The sequence below is a fragment of the Sminthopsis crassicaudata genome, chromosome 5 (genome assembly GCF_048593235.1).
Source record: "Sminthopsis crassicaudata isolate SCR6 chromosome 5, ASM4859323v1, whole genome shotgun sequence".
NCBI classification, from domain to species: Eukaryota; Metazoa; Chordata; class Mammalia; order Dasyuromorphia; family Dasyuridae; genus Sminthopsis; species Sminthopsis crassicaudata.
This window is the reverse complement of record NC_133621.1, coordinates 38,394,023-38,410,936: the sequence shown is the minus strand read 5'-3', so window position 1 is coordinate 38,410,936 and position 16,914 is coordinate 38,394,023. Positions and strand designations below refer to the sequence as shown.

At 34.9% G+C, this 16,914-nt stretch overlaps 1 protein-coding gene across 1 annotated transcript; it reads right to left on the bottom strand.

Moving 5' to 3' along the window:
- Positions 1 to 2,680: 2,680 nt before the first annotated feature.
- UBA5 (ubiquitin like modifier activating enzyme 5) lies at positions 2,681 to 16,624 on the bottom strand. The gene is made up of 12 exons (XM_074271117.1): positions 16,235 to 16,624; positions 14,249 to 14,294; positions 14,060 to 14,149; positions 11,110 to 11,219; positions 10,471 to 10,557; positions 10,059 to 10,143; positions 8,941 to 9,045; positions 8,637 to 8,764; positions 6,614 to 6,749; positions 5,851 to 5,929; positions 5,598 to 5,704; positions 2,681 to 4,876 (listed from the first exon to the last, which is right to left on the bottom strand). Exons 1-12 carry the CDS (start codon positions 16,423 to 16,425, stop codon positions 4,790 to 4,792), a joined length of 1,251 nt encoding a protein of 416 aa, XP_074127218.1. The 5' UTR covers positions 16,426 to 16,624; the 3' UTR covers positions 2,681 to 4,789.
- Positions 16,625 to 16,914: the final 290 nt, after the last annotated feature.

The following is a 16,914-nucleotide window of genomic DNA, read 5'->3' as shown; positions in this document are numbered from 1 at the left end:
AAGATGGTAAAAAGATGGAAAACTTTGGGGCTGGAAGAGCTGTCAGAAGACATGAGTAATAGCACCCCCAGAGCTGTGATTTGGTGCAGCCAATTCTGGGAAATAATTGATAATTGTGGGGAAAAAAACAAAAGTTTTATAATCCTCTGCTCCACTCAGGAATCCCATGCTTATGTTTCTAAAAGGATCCATATGAATCAAAATTTCTAGCATTTTCCTACTTTAAGCAGTCATAGCAGCACTGCTTAGAGTAGGAAAATGCTAGAAATAAACAGTACGCTGCAATCTTGGGGAAACTGCAAACAAATGAAGTTGCTCATTGTTTTCAAGAGACAGGACTGTGGTTGTGTAGGGTGTATAGGAGGATGGAGAAGGATTTTGGAGGAAGTGATGTTGTCAAAACAAAGGAAAATATTTTTTTAAAAAGGAACCTTTAAGTTCCCTAGCTTTTCTAGAACTATGAATTATGCTCTAAACTGATTAGTGAAATGCAAATTAAAATAATTTTATTGTTTTATTATCATCTCACAACTAACAAATTGGCTAAAATGAAAAAGAAAGTGGTAAATGTTGCAAAGGACATGGGATAAGTATAATACACTGTTGATATATTTTGGAGAGCAATCTAGGATTGTGCCCCAAAACTTATAAAACTATATTTATCCCCTTTGACCCAGCAATACTACTATAAGTTTTGTTTCCCAAGGTGATAAGGAAAAAAAAAAAAGAACTTATATAGCATAAAATATTTAGAACAAAAAATATTTTGTGGTGGCAAGAAACTGGAAATTGAGATGCCCATCAATTAGGGAATGGCTAAACGAATTGTAGTATAAGATTGTGATGAAATACTACTGTGTTATAGGAAATAATCTCAATGATTTTAGAAAAGCATGAATAGATTTGCATAAAGCAAAATAAGCAGAACTAAGAGAATGTTATATACAATAACAGTGACATTAAGAACTTATTTTGAATATTATAAATACCCAAATTAACTTTAAAGAATATATGAAGAGACTATCTGTATCAGATCATTGTACATGACAACAGCAAGATTATACAATGATCAATTATGATGGACATGACTCTTTCCAACAATGAGATGATTCACAGTTCCAATGGTCTTGTGATGAAGAGAGCCATTTGCACCCAGAGAGAGGACTGTGGAACTAAGGTGGATCACAACATGGCATTTTCACTGCTTTTTTGTTTGCTTGAATTTTATTTTCTTTTTCATTTTTCTTCCTTTTTGATCAGTTTTTCTTGTACAGCAAGATAATTGTATAAATATGCATACCTATATTTGGCTTACATATATTTTTACCATGTTTAACATATATTACATTACTTGCCATGTAGGGGAAGGAATAGGGGGAGGAGGGGAAAATTGGAACACAAGGTTTTACAAGGTCAGTGTTGAAAAATTATCCTTGCATATGTTTTTAAAATTAAAAAGCTTAAATAATAAAAAAAAAAAAAGATAACTATCTGTATCCAGAGAAAGTACAAATTAAGTATTATAGTATGGTTTTATATATACAAACATACACAAGTCTGTGTCTAATAGTGCTTTTCTCTACTGCAGGGTGGGAAGGGAGAAAAAAATTAAAAGTACATAACAGAAAACAAAAAAAGTCTCAGAAGGAAGCACAGAAAAACAGGGTAGTTTTGAAAATACGTAGTTGAATTGATGCTAAGCAAAATGAGCAGAACTAGGAAATTATACATGGCAACAGCAAGATTACAAGATCAATTATGATGGATGTGGCTCTCATCAACAATGAGGTGATTCAGATCAGTTCCAATGGTCTTGTGATGAAGAAAGCCATTTGCACCCAGAGAAAGGACAATGGGAACCGAGTGTGGAGCACAACATAATATTTTCACTCTGTTGTTTTCTTGCATTGTTTTGTTTCTAACTTTTTTCCCTTTTTGATCTGACTTTTCTTGTGCAGCATATTTGTGGAAATATGTATAGAAGAATTGCACATATTTAACATATATTGGATTACTTGCTGTCTAGGGAAGGGGTGAGGGAAAGGGAGGGAAAAAAATTAGAACACAAGGTTTGGTAAGCGTGAATGTTGAAAATTATCCATGTATATATTTTGAAAATAAAAAGCTTTAATTTTAAAATGACATATATTATTTATTACATAGTTTTTCCAAAAAAGTAAACTGTGAAATGGAGATTCATTCAAAATGAATGTTCTTTTTGTACTGTGCTATTTATGTGGAAATTTTTTTTGGTCTTTTTGTAACTAAGTTCAAAATGAATAAAAAATTTTAAAAGAACTCACTTTGATTTTATCTCATCTAATATTGATTGTTCTGTCACTCTTCTTGATATAAAGAAGTCCAGCCTGGATAAAAGGAAGCCTAGTCCTGTTGTCCTTTGTTTCAAACTAAAGATCAAGCTATTTCCTTAAAGCAGAATGAGTTAGAAAAGCTATACTAGAGTTGAAATGTAAAGCAATGGACCTCTATGTCAGAGATAACCCATTCATTATATCCAAGCATTTATTTACAACAGTCCTGTACTATTGTGTGGATATGTACTTCAAATAGTATTTAATATTAAACATTAAATATACGTGTGTGTACATTATATGTACTATATATGGATACATGTATGCAATCTATATTTCACATGAAAAAAGCTGGGAAAGAACACAAATTATAGAACTGCTTAAACTTTATTTCCTACAATTTGGTGGACCAATAATTAAGATTGCTATTAAAAAGACACAAGGTTTAGTAATTAATATTTAAATGGATTTGATTTTATGATTATTTAAAATTTTTCCATATTTATATTTGTTAATTTGTGAACTTTTAATTTTAAATATATATATGTGTGTATATACATATATATGCACATTTACAATAAACTGGAAAATGAGAAAAATCAGTTTTGGTCCTTAAGATTTTTTTTAGAGATAACAAAGTCCCTCAGTTGGTACTCCTAATCAAAAGTATAATATATTAACATTTATTTTATTTGCTTAAACTTTATGTCGTAAATCACTGAGATAACGTCAAATCAAGAAGACAGACCTGCTTTAGACACATAATAGTGGCATGAATATGAACAAATCTTAACCTCTCAGTTCCCACAGATACCTAAGATTGAGTTAAAGATCAGCTGCTCATACACTCCAAGGTGAAAGGAAGCTTCCACTCTGAGAAATCTTTCCAGTAATGAAATTACAAGTGCACACAAAAAGCATTAAGAGTAATACAATACATTAAAAGTCCATATTAAACATTGTTAATCAATTATTTTTCCACTGTCAGGACATATTAGATCAAAGTTCTTATTTTAAAAACAAGTAAGTAAAACCTTACAATGTCAATGCAGCAATTTCCAAGGAAATAAACATTTTACAGAGACTACTTGATTCTCACAATATTTCTATGAGCTAAAAGAGACTACAATAAAGTGAGGAACAGAAATAAGTGCCCCCAGCAAACACAGCTACAATGGTAGACCCAGCTTTCCCTTTTTCATTATATGATCATAAGCAATAAAGCCTCAGAATATTAAAAGATAAAACAGTCAAAACATTATATATGAAGATTATCTTTTGGGGAAAAATTACTGCAGGTTAAAAAATTTTTGAACATTACATATGACATGTCTTTAATTAGTAAATTATCAACATTTTCTTTCACTAGAAATAGTTCAGGTATAGATATGGTCTTCAAAGCAAAAAAAAATTAGATGAAAAATTATTGTCATTACAGTATGAGAAGGGAAACATTTTTAAAACAAGATTTAAACAGCAACAAAAACAACACAGAAATAATATAATCATAAACAATAACTATATTATTTGTTTTTAAAAAACTCATTTCTATTTTGTAAAAACAGCAAATTATTTCTAGTTTAAACATCCCTCTTAGTACAATCGCAATTAAAGGCTTTTTGTCTCTAAGCTGTGCAAGTCTGAAATGTCAACATTCAACTCGTCCAAGAGTGACTAGTATCCAAGATATGCCCAACTAAAATAGCCAATTTAATGTAGGGGATATATATATAGAGATTATACAATACTTTCCCCCCCCCCCTAGTATTTAGCTAAGAAATAAAAATAAAACATTAAACAAAGTTGGAAAATATTCAGAAGGCCGACAAATTAGATTTAATCAGAATAAGCAATCATCTTGAAAGAACTCAATCAGAATACAAGAAAGTGTTAGCTAGTATATACAGTTTACCGTTTTAGTGACCAGATATTCATCTCCCATCAGATACAGCATTAAAGACTGATTTCTCTCCAACTCGTCTTGTGGCTTTCCCAAGAACTACCATCTTGATTTATACTGATCATTGTCCTTAATTTCAACATCATATACTAATATTTTTAAATTTTACAAAATTTATTTTCAATTTCAGTATTTTAGATCATATGCTAATAGGGTGCAACAAAGTAAATTTTGTAACTGGCCTCCAAATTGTAACATAGTAAGAGTTTCAATGCACAGTTTCTATCCCAGAGTGTGACATTTACTTTGACTTTCTTGTTTGGGACCCAAAGCCTTGTCTCAGTAGCTGGATCTGAAAAAATGCCAGCCTCGTTTCATAGTCTGAGCACTTTTCCAGTGAATAAAAGAAATCAAACCAAGGTTCTCAATTCAAAGAGGAAGACATGGTACCAATAAAGACTACCTATCACTGGATGCCTCCTTACATTTTACTAGCGATGCAGGAATTTTCAGCTCTTTTAAAGTTAATTTCTTCCATTTTCCCAGAAGGCAGAAGGTAAAACAAGTCAGCTCCAGGCTACATATTCTTCATCTTAGCCATAAGTTCTTCCAAACTTTCCCCAGAATCTTCCACTGATTCTCTGCCAGGCAGGGTATCTTCTACCTGTTATCAAATGAGGGGGAAAAAAAAAAATCTAAGTGAAAGCAGATCATGCATTTATTTATATTCAGGAATATGTGACCATAATCTCTCACTTCAAATTACATAAAGGCCACTGATTAAAAATATACCTACTTTTAAAAGAGAGACCATAGAAACCAAGTTCCACTAACTATCCCATCAACCTTCTGAATTACAAAATTCAGAAATCTTAAAATGGCTCACTAGTTAAAACATTATTACTAAACAAACAAAAAACAACAACAAACATTTTAATAAGAATTCATTAGGCAATACTTGGTATATTAAAAAAGAAATGTAAACAATTATTTCCTTAGTGTCAATAAACTTGAAAATACTCTACATATAAGACAAAACCACTTAAATTAGTATTAATAACTTCTACCTCACAATGAACATAGCCCTCCCGCCTCCCCCCCACCCAAAAAAACAAAACAAAAACACAAGGCTTTAAGGCAGGATTGTATTAGGGATACTTTTTTTTAATATGAAAGATTATTAAAAAGCAAAAAAATTTTCTTTTGACTGATAAGTTTCACAGGCTTATAGATGCTTTTAAGCTTCTTTTTTTCCTTTTTATTTTCAGTTTTAAATTCTTTTCCTCCCTCCACTGTCTAACTTCACCCACTGAGAAGATACCCATGATAGATAGGAAGTCATGCAAAACCTCTATTTCCTAAATCAACTTATTTTTTAGAAGTACCTTTTTTGGAACTGTGTATGCTACCGTAATTCCCTCAGGCAAATCAGGAACAGGACCAGAAGCATCTTTTAGCTCCTCTTCTGAAATCTCAGATACTAACTCGATACCTGGAGAATGACATTTGATGCTTATTGCTGAGCAGTGTGGAAAAGCAAGGATTTCTTTAGCAATGATAAAATCCTAAAAGGCTTATGCAAGATTCCTCATAGGGTTAGGGCTTCTGCTGCTACTCAATTCCTAACTGAACACCTACCCCAATCATTGTCCTCATGCACTATTTCTTCTTCTTGTTGTTCAACAACCTCTTGTTTGGGTAGAGCTGCAATTTTTTTCTGCAGAAATCAAATAACAGTATGTTCCTTAGATTAGTGGTCATTGTGAACTCTAGAACTAGAGTTTTCATGTCTGTTATAGAAACTCATCAGTTTACATAGGCTTCTTTAGAAAAGATTGATTTTTTAAAACATTATTTTTAAGATTTTAAAAAATTTACTATTTTTATTTTCCCCATAATTTTTTATACTTGTTATAAAAACTTTTTATACAACACATTTTCATAAAAGTCATGTTGCCAAAGAAAACATAGATCTTTGCCTCTCCCTCTCCCTTTCCACAAAAAAAACTCAAGAAAAATAAAGTTAAAAAGAAAAAGTATGCTTTGATCTATATTCAGGCACCATCAATTCTTTGGGTATGAACAGCATTTTTCCTAAGTCCTTCAGAGTAATCATGGATCACTGGAACGCTAAAAATAGCAAAATCATTCACAGCTGATTGTCGCACAAGTTGCTATTACTTTGTATATAACTTTGCTTTAGTTCATGGAGGACTAGAGAAAACTTACCAAGAACACGACATAAATGTAATTAACTTAATTTTTAATTGCTTTCATTCAATAGCAAACTACTCTTTTCTCCCAGGATTCCAAGATGACCTTGGTTTATCATGGGCTCTCACATTCATTCTTTTCCTACAAATAAATGCCCCATCAATAATTTTCAGGAACAAAAGTTTACCTGATATTCTTCTTGTTGCTTCCTGCAGTTTCTGTCATCACACTGAGGATTTGGCTTCATGGACATGGTGGGAAAGAAATCCTGCATTGCATTATAACCCAGGTAAAAACTCACAGTACCAAAATTTAATAGAAATCTAGAAAAAGAACAAATACAGCTGGATTGGAAAAAAGTATGAGCGCACGCGCACACACACACACACACACACACACACACACATATCTACATGCAGGATGAGAGTCCACAGGCCCATAAATCTAGAGACAGGAGGGATTTCACTCAGAGCCCATATAAAATAACCTTCTCATTTTACAAATAAAGAAACCAAGTCCCAGTGAGAGTAAGACGTCTCTTATAAACAAAATTTATAGTAACTATTCGTTTAAAACAAAACTTTTCAAGCATCCATTTAGATACAATAGATAGGCTAAGTTGTAAATTATTCTTCTATATTTATTAAAGTAGCTTATTAAAGTTTTCAAAATATAAGAAATAGAATATTTATTCACTTTAGTGTATTAGCATAATGAAATAGCAATTTTTAAAAAAATTATATACAAAGTTTGTTGGGTGTTTTTTTTTTTTTTTTTTTTTGTCACTTAAGTTAGCCACGTAAGACCACCTCTACTTTGGCAGATTCTCCATACCACTCAATCCTAGAGGACCACAATTTAGGAAAGAAACAGTGCTGGCTAACAATTATGTTACACTCAAAATGTTTTTAAATGTATGTAAAATATAAAAGTACTTAGGTAAAGAGAAAAACAAGCAGGTCTGAGGTAGGAAAAAGCCATAAAATGTAAAGCTTCTGAACTCCAAGGAGATTATCAACAAGTATAACTCAAAAAGAATATAGCCCAGAATTGGGTATAGTTTGGGTCTGTCTTAATAGAAATTGAAGGGTGAAGGAGAAAGGCCATATTCAGGGAAATGTCTCTTTAAAATGAAGCCAGAGACAATTTTTTATAAAGCAACATGATGAAATTTGAAGGGAAACTTCAACAATGAAACAATCCCCATGACAGTATCCCTCTCCAGTTTGTCCCAGTATATTAAAACAAGATGATAACTAAATGTTTTCGGCCTAAAGAAAGAAGTGGGGGGCATTAAGCTCAGATCATGTAATACTAGGAAACAAGAGAAGGCAGAGACTTTTTAGCAGAGAAAGAAGAAGTCCGAAAAGGATGTAATGAGACCTCAGTGGGCCTAAGCAGATAAACCTTTTTAATACCAAACTACCAGTAGCTGCAGGATTCTTTAAATATTAAAGACTCTACAGGAAAATAAATTAAGCTTTTTAGAGGGTTCTGAATATTACTTGAAGCACCTTTTGGGGTACCTTTTAGCCAGAGGCCATTAAAGCTTTTTGATGCTTTTCTTGCTCACTGGGGGTCTCTTAGGGAACACTGGATACTCCATACTCCCCCTGGGGCCAGCACGTGCTCCTGGACTCTAAGCCTCCCAGTGCTATTCTGTGCCAAGTCCCGGCACATTACTGTTTTTTCCAGCTAGCTTCCCTGTAGCCACTTATTGCTGGGGAGCACACTGATTAATGCACATCTTCCATGCAATTTGTACTTCTAATTTATGTGGTGTTGGGAGTCCTGAAAACCAATAGAATTATGTGGAAAACAGAGTCTAGGAGCTGTGAGAGGGACTTGAAGAATGATCCCAAGGAAAGCGCATCCACTTCATGAGCTCTGCGAGCAATCTGCAGATTCTGCCCCGAAAGCTGCATGGCTTCCTGCTTGGTCCTTGGCAAGTTCTAGGCTCACAGAGTAAAGGTCTCAGCATAATTAATAAGTTTTTAAAAATACATTTTTATTTATGTAAAATTAGGACACCTTGAGCCACTTAAAGAAGCAAATCAGTGTTCCAGAAAGCCCCCAAAGTGCATAAGCTTCCCCAAACAATAGACTTAAAAAGAAAACCAGTCTCCAGATGACTTTCCTATCCAGTTCAGCTTTTCATAGGAACTACTTATATACACTGGACGATTCAGACGTTTTTCCCTAGCACTTACTTTAACACATTTTGTACAAGAATCCCAGCAACCACTCCCATAGTAGTGGGAAGACTAGCTGCACAAACTCCTTCTCTTTTTAGTGTCTTTTCATCAATATTTGCAGCAACTACCAGTGGAGGAGCACACTTCAAGAAAAAGGAAAAAAAAAAGTTGTGATTATTTTAAAAGAATAAGAAAAAGAGGTATCCTAATAGAAATATATGAAATGAGAGTTGTATTTTCTATCTCATCTCTTTCTAGTGTTATTTTACATTTTTAAAATTCTAGAACCTAAAAATGAATGCCAAACAGCAAAACATACCGCAAAACAAGCAGATTCTCCAGGAATGATAAGTTGGATATGCCCTGAGACTGCATTTTCACTGACCCCAGATTCCATCCATGTTTGCCCAAGTTCATTACAAGCCTAAGTAGAATGAAGTCACAGCTGTGAATAAAAGGCTATACTTTACCACTTGTTTTTTTCATGAAAAATGAGGACATATATATATATATATATATATATATATATATATATATATATATATATATATATATATTATAGATACACACACTCACACACATTTTGAAATTAAATTAATTTGTATCACAGTAGAAGCAAAAAATTATGATTTGGCTTAATGATTATATTTAATTTTTCCTCTCCATTAAAAATATTAGCATGGAGCACAGGATTATAACAAATTATAAACACTTCTGAAATTATCTGTACATGCAAAATTCTTATCCAAAAGAATCCTAGCAGCAATTAAGAAAATGATAATGCACTCTGATAAAGGGAAAAAAAATTCTAATAATTCAATAGAAAATGATTCATGATATTGAGAAACATCACTTTTGTTGCAATTTAGACATTTTAAGATGTCAAGAAAATTCAAGTACTCACAAATTAGTATTACTGTAAAATAACTACCAAAATATTTGCCTTTAAGAAATAATACATCTGAAATATATTTGAAAGCAATAAGCTGCATATTATTAGATCAGCAGTTTCATCTTTTTTACTACATTATAGAAATGCCTATTTCATTCTAAAATTAAAAAATAATAATGATGCATCTGAGAAACGTGTGAGTGCAATCACATATATGCAGGCATGTACATGCATGTACACACACATATACACACACACCCCCTCAAAAATAAGTGATCTTCAACTAGACTAGATCTTTTTGCTTGCGTTAAGTCCTACAATTCAGAATGTGCTTTATATAGCAAAAATATAGAAAAAATCCAAAGAAATGGGAACTCAAAAATATTTCAAAAACATTCTAAGAAATCAGTTTAGAGATAAAAAATTTTCAAATACTTCAAATTTAAGACTCATACAAAATCATTTATTCTCAGATAAAAATTATCTGTAGATAACAGAAAACAGTAAACCAAATGAATGCATTACGGGTTAAATAAAGCACTCACTGTATTAATTGCCATTCGAGCTTCAAAGTTGTCCACACAGCTCAGAACTAGGTCAACAGGTTTTCCACTTTCCAAGCCACCATTACTAAAAATAAATAAATAAATAAATTATGTAAACCGAATGCAGAAAGCACATTCTAATAGATAGCAAGTATAATTTTAGTTCATAAAATTTGCAATTTCTTCAGCTGAGACTGATTCATAGTTCATTAAGATGAAGGTAATAACGTTATATCTCCTACTGTTTTTACTTCTTTTTCTATATATTTTTAAAACTTTAATATGAGCCATTATATGCTATTACAAGGGTCTACCAAGTATATTCCATTTTAATTATAGTATTTTCGGGTATTTAAAAATTCACTAACCAAAAAAGGAAAGCATCAATGGAAGATTTCTAAATATATTTTACCTTATTCTATCCATGAAATGTTGAAAATTGTCCACTGTAGTGATATTATAATTATAAACTTCAAAATGAACATCAGGATTAATATTCCTTAAGAAAAAAAAAAAAAAAAAAAAGGGAAAAGTTACAATAAAATTCATTGGTAGGGGGAGAGAACAAAATACAAACTAAAAGAAAAAGAAGAAAGTCAGAAAAATTCCAGAATATTCTATAGTAATTCAGAATTGTTAGAATCTCTCTGGCAAATCCTTTTCTCTCCACCTCGGCTAGTGATTAAAGTGCCAAATACAATGAAATGAATTGTGAAATTGTGAAAATGAGACCTTGTAAAAGTTTAAAAAACAAATAAACACTTCATCAAGACTGGGATCAGCTCATGACAGAAGCGAGCCTTTCCTTTCCATTTACAGAAAAGTGTCCGAGACAGTGCTGCTAGTTCAACAAAATTCAGTAAGGATTTACTGGGTATCTATTGAACTTGTTAAATAGCAGCAACAGGAAAGTTTTACTTGCTGAATATGAATCAAGCCTACTGTTTTAAATAAAATATTAGAGGCTCCATCTAAACATCAAGTGAATTTTTTATACAAGATACAATAAGATGTCACTTAACAATAAATATATAATTTGTATTCTACTAACCGTAGAGTATGCTCTGCTGCTTGAACTTTGCTTAATCCTGCTTGATGGGGCTGGAAGAAAAGTCTGTTCATGTTGGCCAGTTCCACTTTGTCATAATCAAATAGTAATAGCTAAAGATAATAAATAATATTTTGTGAATAAACACCTCATTGATAATTCATGTATGCCAAAGTCATTCATGGATTTAAAAATAGTTTCATCAGATGTAAACATTATAAATGATCATTCATTTTCTCACTCAAAAAGCATTTAAGTGATTTTTGTGTTACGTTATTGTAGGTGCAAGAAAAGCAAATTAAATTAATTCTTAATCTTATAATTAAATCTCCAAAAATAGTACGAAAAGATAAATCGATGGCTAAAATAACAGGAAAAGATAATGATAAATGTTGGAGGGGATGTGGGAAAACTGGGACACTAATACATTGTTGTAGGATTGTGAATTGATCCAACCATTCTGGAGAGCAATTTAGAATTATACTCAAAGGGCTATCAAACTGTGCATACCCTTTAATCCAACAGTGTCTCTAGAGGACCTATATCCCAAAGAGATCATAAAAAAGGGAAAAGCACCTACATGTGCAAAAATGTTTGTAGCAGCCTTTTTTATGGTAGCAGGGAAACGGGGTGGATGGCCATCAGTTGGAGAATGGCTGAATAAATCATGGTATATTATTGCTCTATAAGAAATGATCAGTGAGATGATTTCAGAGAGGTCTGGAGACTTACATGAACTGATGCTAAGTGAAGTGAACAGAACCAAGAGAACATTGTACATGGCAATAAGAAGATTAAATGATGATCAACTAATAGGCAATTCCAATAGACTTGTGATGGAGAGAGCCATCTACACCGAGAGAGAATACTGTGGGAACTGAATGTGGATCACATCATTATTTTCACCTTTTTTGTTGTTGTTTCCTTGCTTTTTTCCTTCTCTTTTTTTCTTTTTGATCTGATTTTTCTTATATAGCATAATAAATGTGGAAATAGGTTTAGAAGAATTGCACTTTAGCCTATATTGGATTACCTGCTATCTAGGGGTGGAGAGAGGTAGGGAGAACAATTTGGAAGGTTTTGTAAGGATGAATGTTGAAAACTATCTTTGCATATATTTTGAAAATAAAAAGCTACCATTAAAAAATTAAAAGAAGAAAAAAAGATAAATCAAGAAACGCAAAGAATATCAGTTCAAAATTCATTGCCAACTCATAAAAATTTTCAGCAGAACTTTGTCACAAGTGAAGTCAATTTTATACTAGAGGCATTTTCTATTTTGTGTACTACTCATTCCTCTCAGAAAATATGAGCATAATGAACAATTTATAGCAAAGAACTCTACCTTAAAGAACACATCATTCTGATTTAATTATGCATAAATAAAAGTCACCATAAATTTTTATATCTAGCTGCCTAATCTTTCATAGCTAGGTCAATTTCTTTTTCTCTGATGCAGAACACTGTACAGAATTAATAAGCTATGGTGAAGTTTTTAGATTATAGCATGCACTATAATTTAAACTAAAATACACTTGCAGTAGTGTGTACATGTGTGTGTATACACACAAATATATCATCTATGTGGCAACTGAAAAGAAGAATTCTAAATTACAACTATGACTTTAACCAGTGTAAAATCATTGTTCCTGTCATGTATGGTTGTGTGTGTGTGTGCACGCCCGTATGTGTAGGAAGCATATTAAAAAAAACTTGAAAAAACAAAAGATGCCAACAAACCAAATTTTAAAACTAAATCAACCACGGACCTAATTTGAAGGAAAGGAGTTCTCCTTTCTAATTTATTCAAAGAACCTAATGTTTAGAAATTAAAATATCAAATTAGAATTTAAAAAAAGGACCTCAGTCCAAACCCCAGACTCAAGAACAAGAAACAGCAAAAACCTGAATCACAATTCAGAGAGCAGAAAAAGACTTCTGATTTCTGAGATTCCCTCTTCCTATGAATCCCTCATTTTACAGATATTATGAGACCATAAATTTAGATTAGAAAGGGACTTCAAAGATCAGACCCTACATTGCATGGATGAAGCAAAATGAGACCCATTCAGCAGAATGTGGATGTGATCCACATTCAGTCCCCACAGTATCCTCTCTGGGTGCAGATGGCACTCTCCATCACAAGTCTATTGGAATTGCCTTGAATCACCTCATTGTTGAAAGCAGCCAAGTCTATTAGTTGATCATCATTTAATCTTGTTGTTGCCGTGTACAATGTTTGTACATTAAGTTTGTCTAAGGTCCGAATTTGAATCCACGTCTTCTGATTCTAAATCTCAAACTTTCAGTTGAAAAGATGTGTCATTTAGTCATTTATTTACTTATTCTAAAAGTCTGCAAATAACTTTCCCATGGTTCTTATCCCAAAGAATTAGGAAATGCTTCAGACTGGTTCATATATTTCCCAAATAAGAACGTAAAGTCCCACTTTATCATTAAATAGAGGATATTTAGTTATAGATAGGTACCAATTCTTTAATATTTAAGGTGGCATCCCTGAAGAAATAAAATTTACGACACTGAAGGAGCCTCAATTTCAATGCTATTGTAACTCCCTCTGTTAAGAGTTCACAACTCTTCCACATTTCATTAGGCACAATGATCAAAAATATTAGTCCACATTAATCAATCCAGTGATGGTAAATATCCTATCACACTAAAACAGGGAAGCAGCTTCACTGGACCAAATTTGCACTCTACTGGCACAACACTTCACACCATAATTTATTTAACATTAAATAATTAATTTAACATTTAACATGAGACTAGGACTTTAATATATGTTTATTTCAACAGCATCAACTTCAAGTATAGGGAGTACGTGGATGCATGTGCATGTGTTTGTATGTGTGTGAATAATGTAATACTTTCAGTACCTGTGTTCCTCCAGAAGTAAATGGTTTATCATGTAAGTTAAAAAAGTGTCTTTTACCTTACCAATGCCACATCTGGTTAGCATTTCAGCAGTTACGCTACCAACTCCACCAACACCTACTACTGCTACAGCAAAGGTTCGGATTTTCTGTGAAAAAATTCATAAAAAATAATCAATATGCTTCATAAAAGTTGTCAGAAATTACTTTGAGGTTGAAATTTCAAAAATGTCAAATGAATACCATACCTCATAATCCTTCACAATTCCCATTCGTTTCAATGCCATCAGGCGACTTGAAAAAAAAAGAAAAAAATGATTTAAAAAAATCATCAAAATCATTTTAAGCTTAGATCTGCTGCACTGTACTGAGTGAGTGCCAGATATGCAAAACTAACAAGTCTGCAAGCTAGTTTTAACAGTAAAAGTGACAATTACTGATGAACTGTCTGAGTGTTGCTCAGGTGCCCAGAAAATACTTATGAACACAAACAAAAACCAGGGATGTGGGCGCCAGAGGAAAAGTGTTAGATGTGAAATCAGAAGCTTCGATTCTGAACTTTACTACTGGGTGACCTCAGGTAAGTCAGTAAACTGCTTTTGAACCCCAATTTGCTCCTTAGAGACCTGGACAAAATGACGTTGAGATGATTCTAGCTCTATACCTAAGGATAATATGATCTCCTTGGAGGATGAGAGATGGAATATAATATTTATATATTCATATTGTATTTCTTGCCCTTTAAGGAGCAAAAGTACAAGTACTTAATGTTTAGCTACAATGAGACAAATGTGAATTTCATTACTTTTCTAAGTTTAATTTTTGTCAAAATTTTTAACATTCGGTAAAATCACAAAAATTACAGAGTAAGGACACAATGTATTCCTTTATCTCCTCAGTCAGCAACTCCAGCTCTCATCCACGTCCCTTTTACAATTCATAAAGTCATTTCCGTACACAGGAGGCAGTTCAGTACTCAATGTAAAAAATCTAATCTCCTATATTTTGCAAATTCCCTCATTTCTCTTCTTTCCTGGTCTAGATTTTAAAGCCTTTGAGAACAGGTCCATCTAACACCCTTGAAGCACCCTGCTGTAACTGTACCCTAATATTTGCAAAAGTCTCATTTCACAGAAAAGCCCTGGAGAACAGCCTGAGGCACCCAGAGGTTTGTTAATTTGCCAGCATTACAGGAAGAGCCAGAGGCAAGACTTGAGCCAGACTTCTCTTTCTTTCCTTAAGGTATTAAGAAGTAAGTGTGTAAGGAGCTTGAATAAATCGGCCTTCGGGATTTAGAAGCAGAACAACAATTTTAAGAAGCAGACCTGTATTCTGAACTTTTTAGTCACAAAAGGATTGCTAAAATCAAGATTATATTCTTGAATCAGAGAGGAGTACAGATTACAGTAATGCAAAACAAAAAACTCAAAAGTTATCATTTATAGGAGTGCAGGCCTACTTCATTCCTGAAAGACAGACTTTGAGAAAAATGTAAAAAACTAGAGATTCATTTGAATGGTAATCATTACATCATTTATTAAAGAAGCACGAAATTGGGCTCTAAAAAAGCTACTTGAATACTCCGGAAAAGCAGCGGCGCGGTCTCATGCTTTTATCTCAAAGCCCCAAAGGACAGTACAATTAATAAGTGCATTATTATTAAGAGGTCATTAATAAGTGGGTTGGTGACCAGGACCCCGGGGATTCCACTTGAGTTTTGTATAAAGCCTGGACTCCTTTCACTTCCTCCCAAAGGCCCTAGGGAGAAGCAGCCCCAGGACCCAGGTACTCGCCCTTGGGCCACGGCAAGGAGCGGGCTTGAGGCGGAAGGCCAGGTGGGAACCGTGGGGGACGGAGTTCCAACTGCATTAAAAATAGGGGAATGTTTTCCTGGACTAGGGACACAAAGAGCTCGCGTTCTCAAAGGCACAGAAGGGGCGGGAGAGAGAAGACTCTGAAACTCAGAACGTGAGTTAATAAAGGATTTTTTTTTTACGGACAGGTGCGTCGAGATGAAAAATGCGGGAATCTCCACCTGGAAGCCGAGCTGTGAGAACACTCACAGGGTCCTCGATTTTACCTGCGTGACGTCACGCTGCTCCCGGAGAAGCCAGCACAAACTATACCACCAGTCCCACCGCCCCTCACCCCGACGCCTGGCAGGCCGTTTCACCACTTGTCGGAACCCTGTCCGGAGGATGAAGGCCGCCGCACGCCAGCCGGGCCGGACTCACCTGTACGGGTTGGAATCCACCACCTCCGAGCTCATCTTGTCGATGCGGGTCCGGCCTCCGCCGCTGCCCCCCAGATCTCCCCCGGCCTTGCCCTCAGGGGCTCGCCGGCTCCGCTCCAGTGCCAGTTCCTGCTCCAACTCCCGGACCCGCTGCCGCAGCTGCTCCACCGTCTCAGCCGAGGAGGAAGCCATGTCCTGGGTCTGGGCCGCCCCTCGCCCGGGCCTCCGCCTCCCCCGCCGCCGCCGCCCCACGCTGCCGCTCCGAGAGTCCCGAGAGCCGAGCCGGAGAGCGCCCACTCCGCACTACAGGGACACGTCGCCTCAGTTCCCGGAGCCGCTTCCGGTGTGCTACAGCCATTGCCTTCCCTCGGACACGCTTCCTTCCTGCTCCCCGCGCCTCCGTCTCTCCGGGCGCACTGAGCGGGCCGGAGAGGAACTATCTGTCCTCGACGCCCGAATCCCGGAGGGTCCTTTTGCAAGGGACCAATTGGCTTTCCGGTCTCCAGTGAATGAAGTTTGAAAGGCGAGATGTGTGGCTTCTTTCACCTCGGTCAAGCAGCCGTCCTTCCTTTAAAAGAACTAGACTCGTCTTCTGGAATGAGAGGAAGGAAGAGGCTGTTCTTAGCCAACAGCCACACACAGAGAGCGGCGGCAGCGTTGCTAGGCAACCACGAAGCGAGC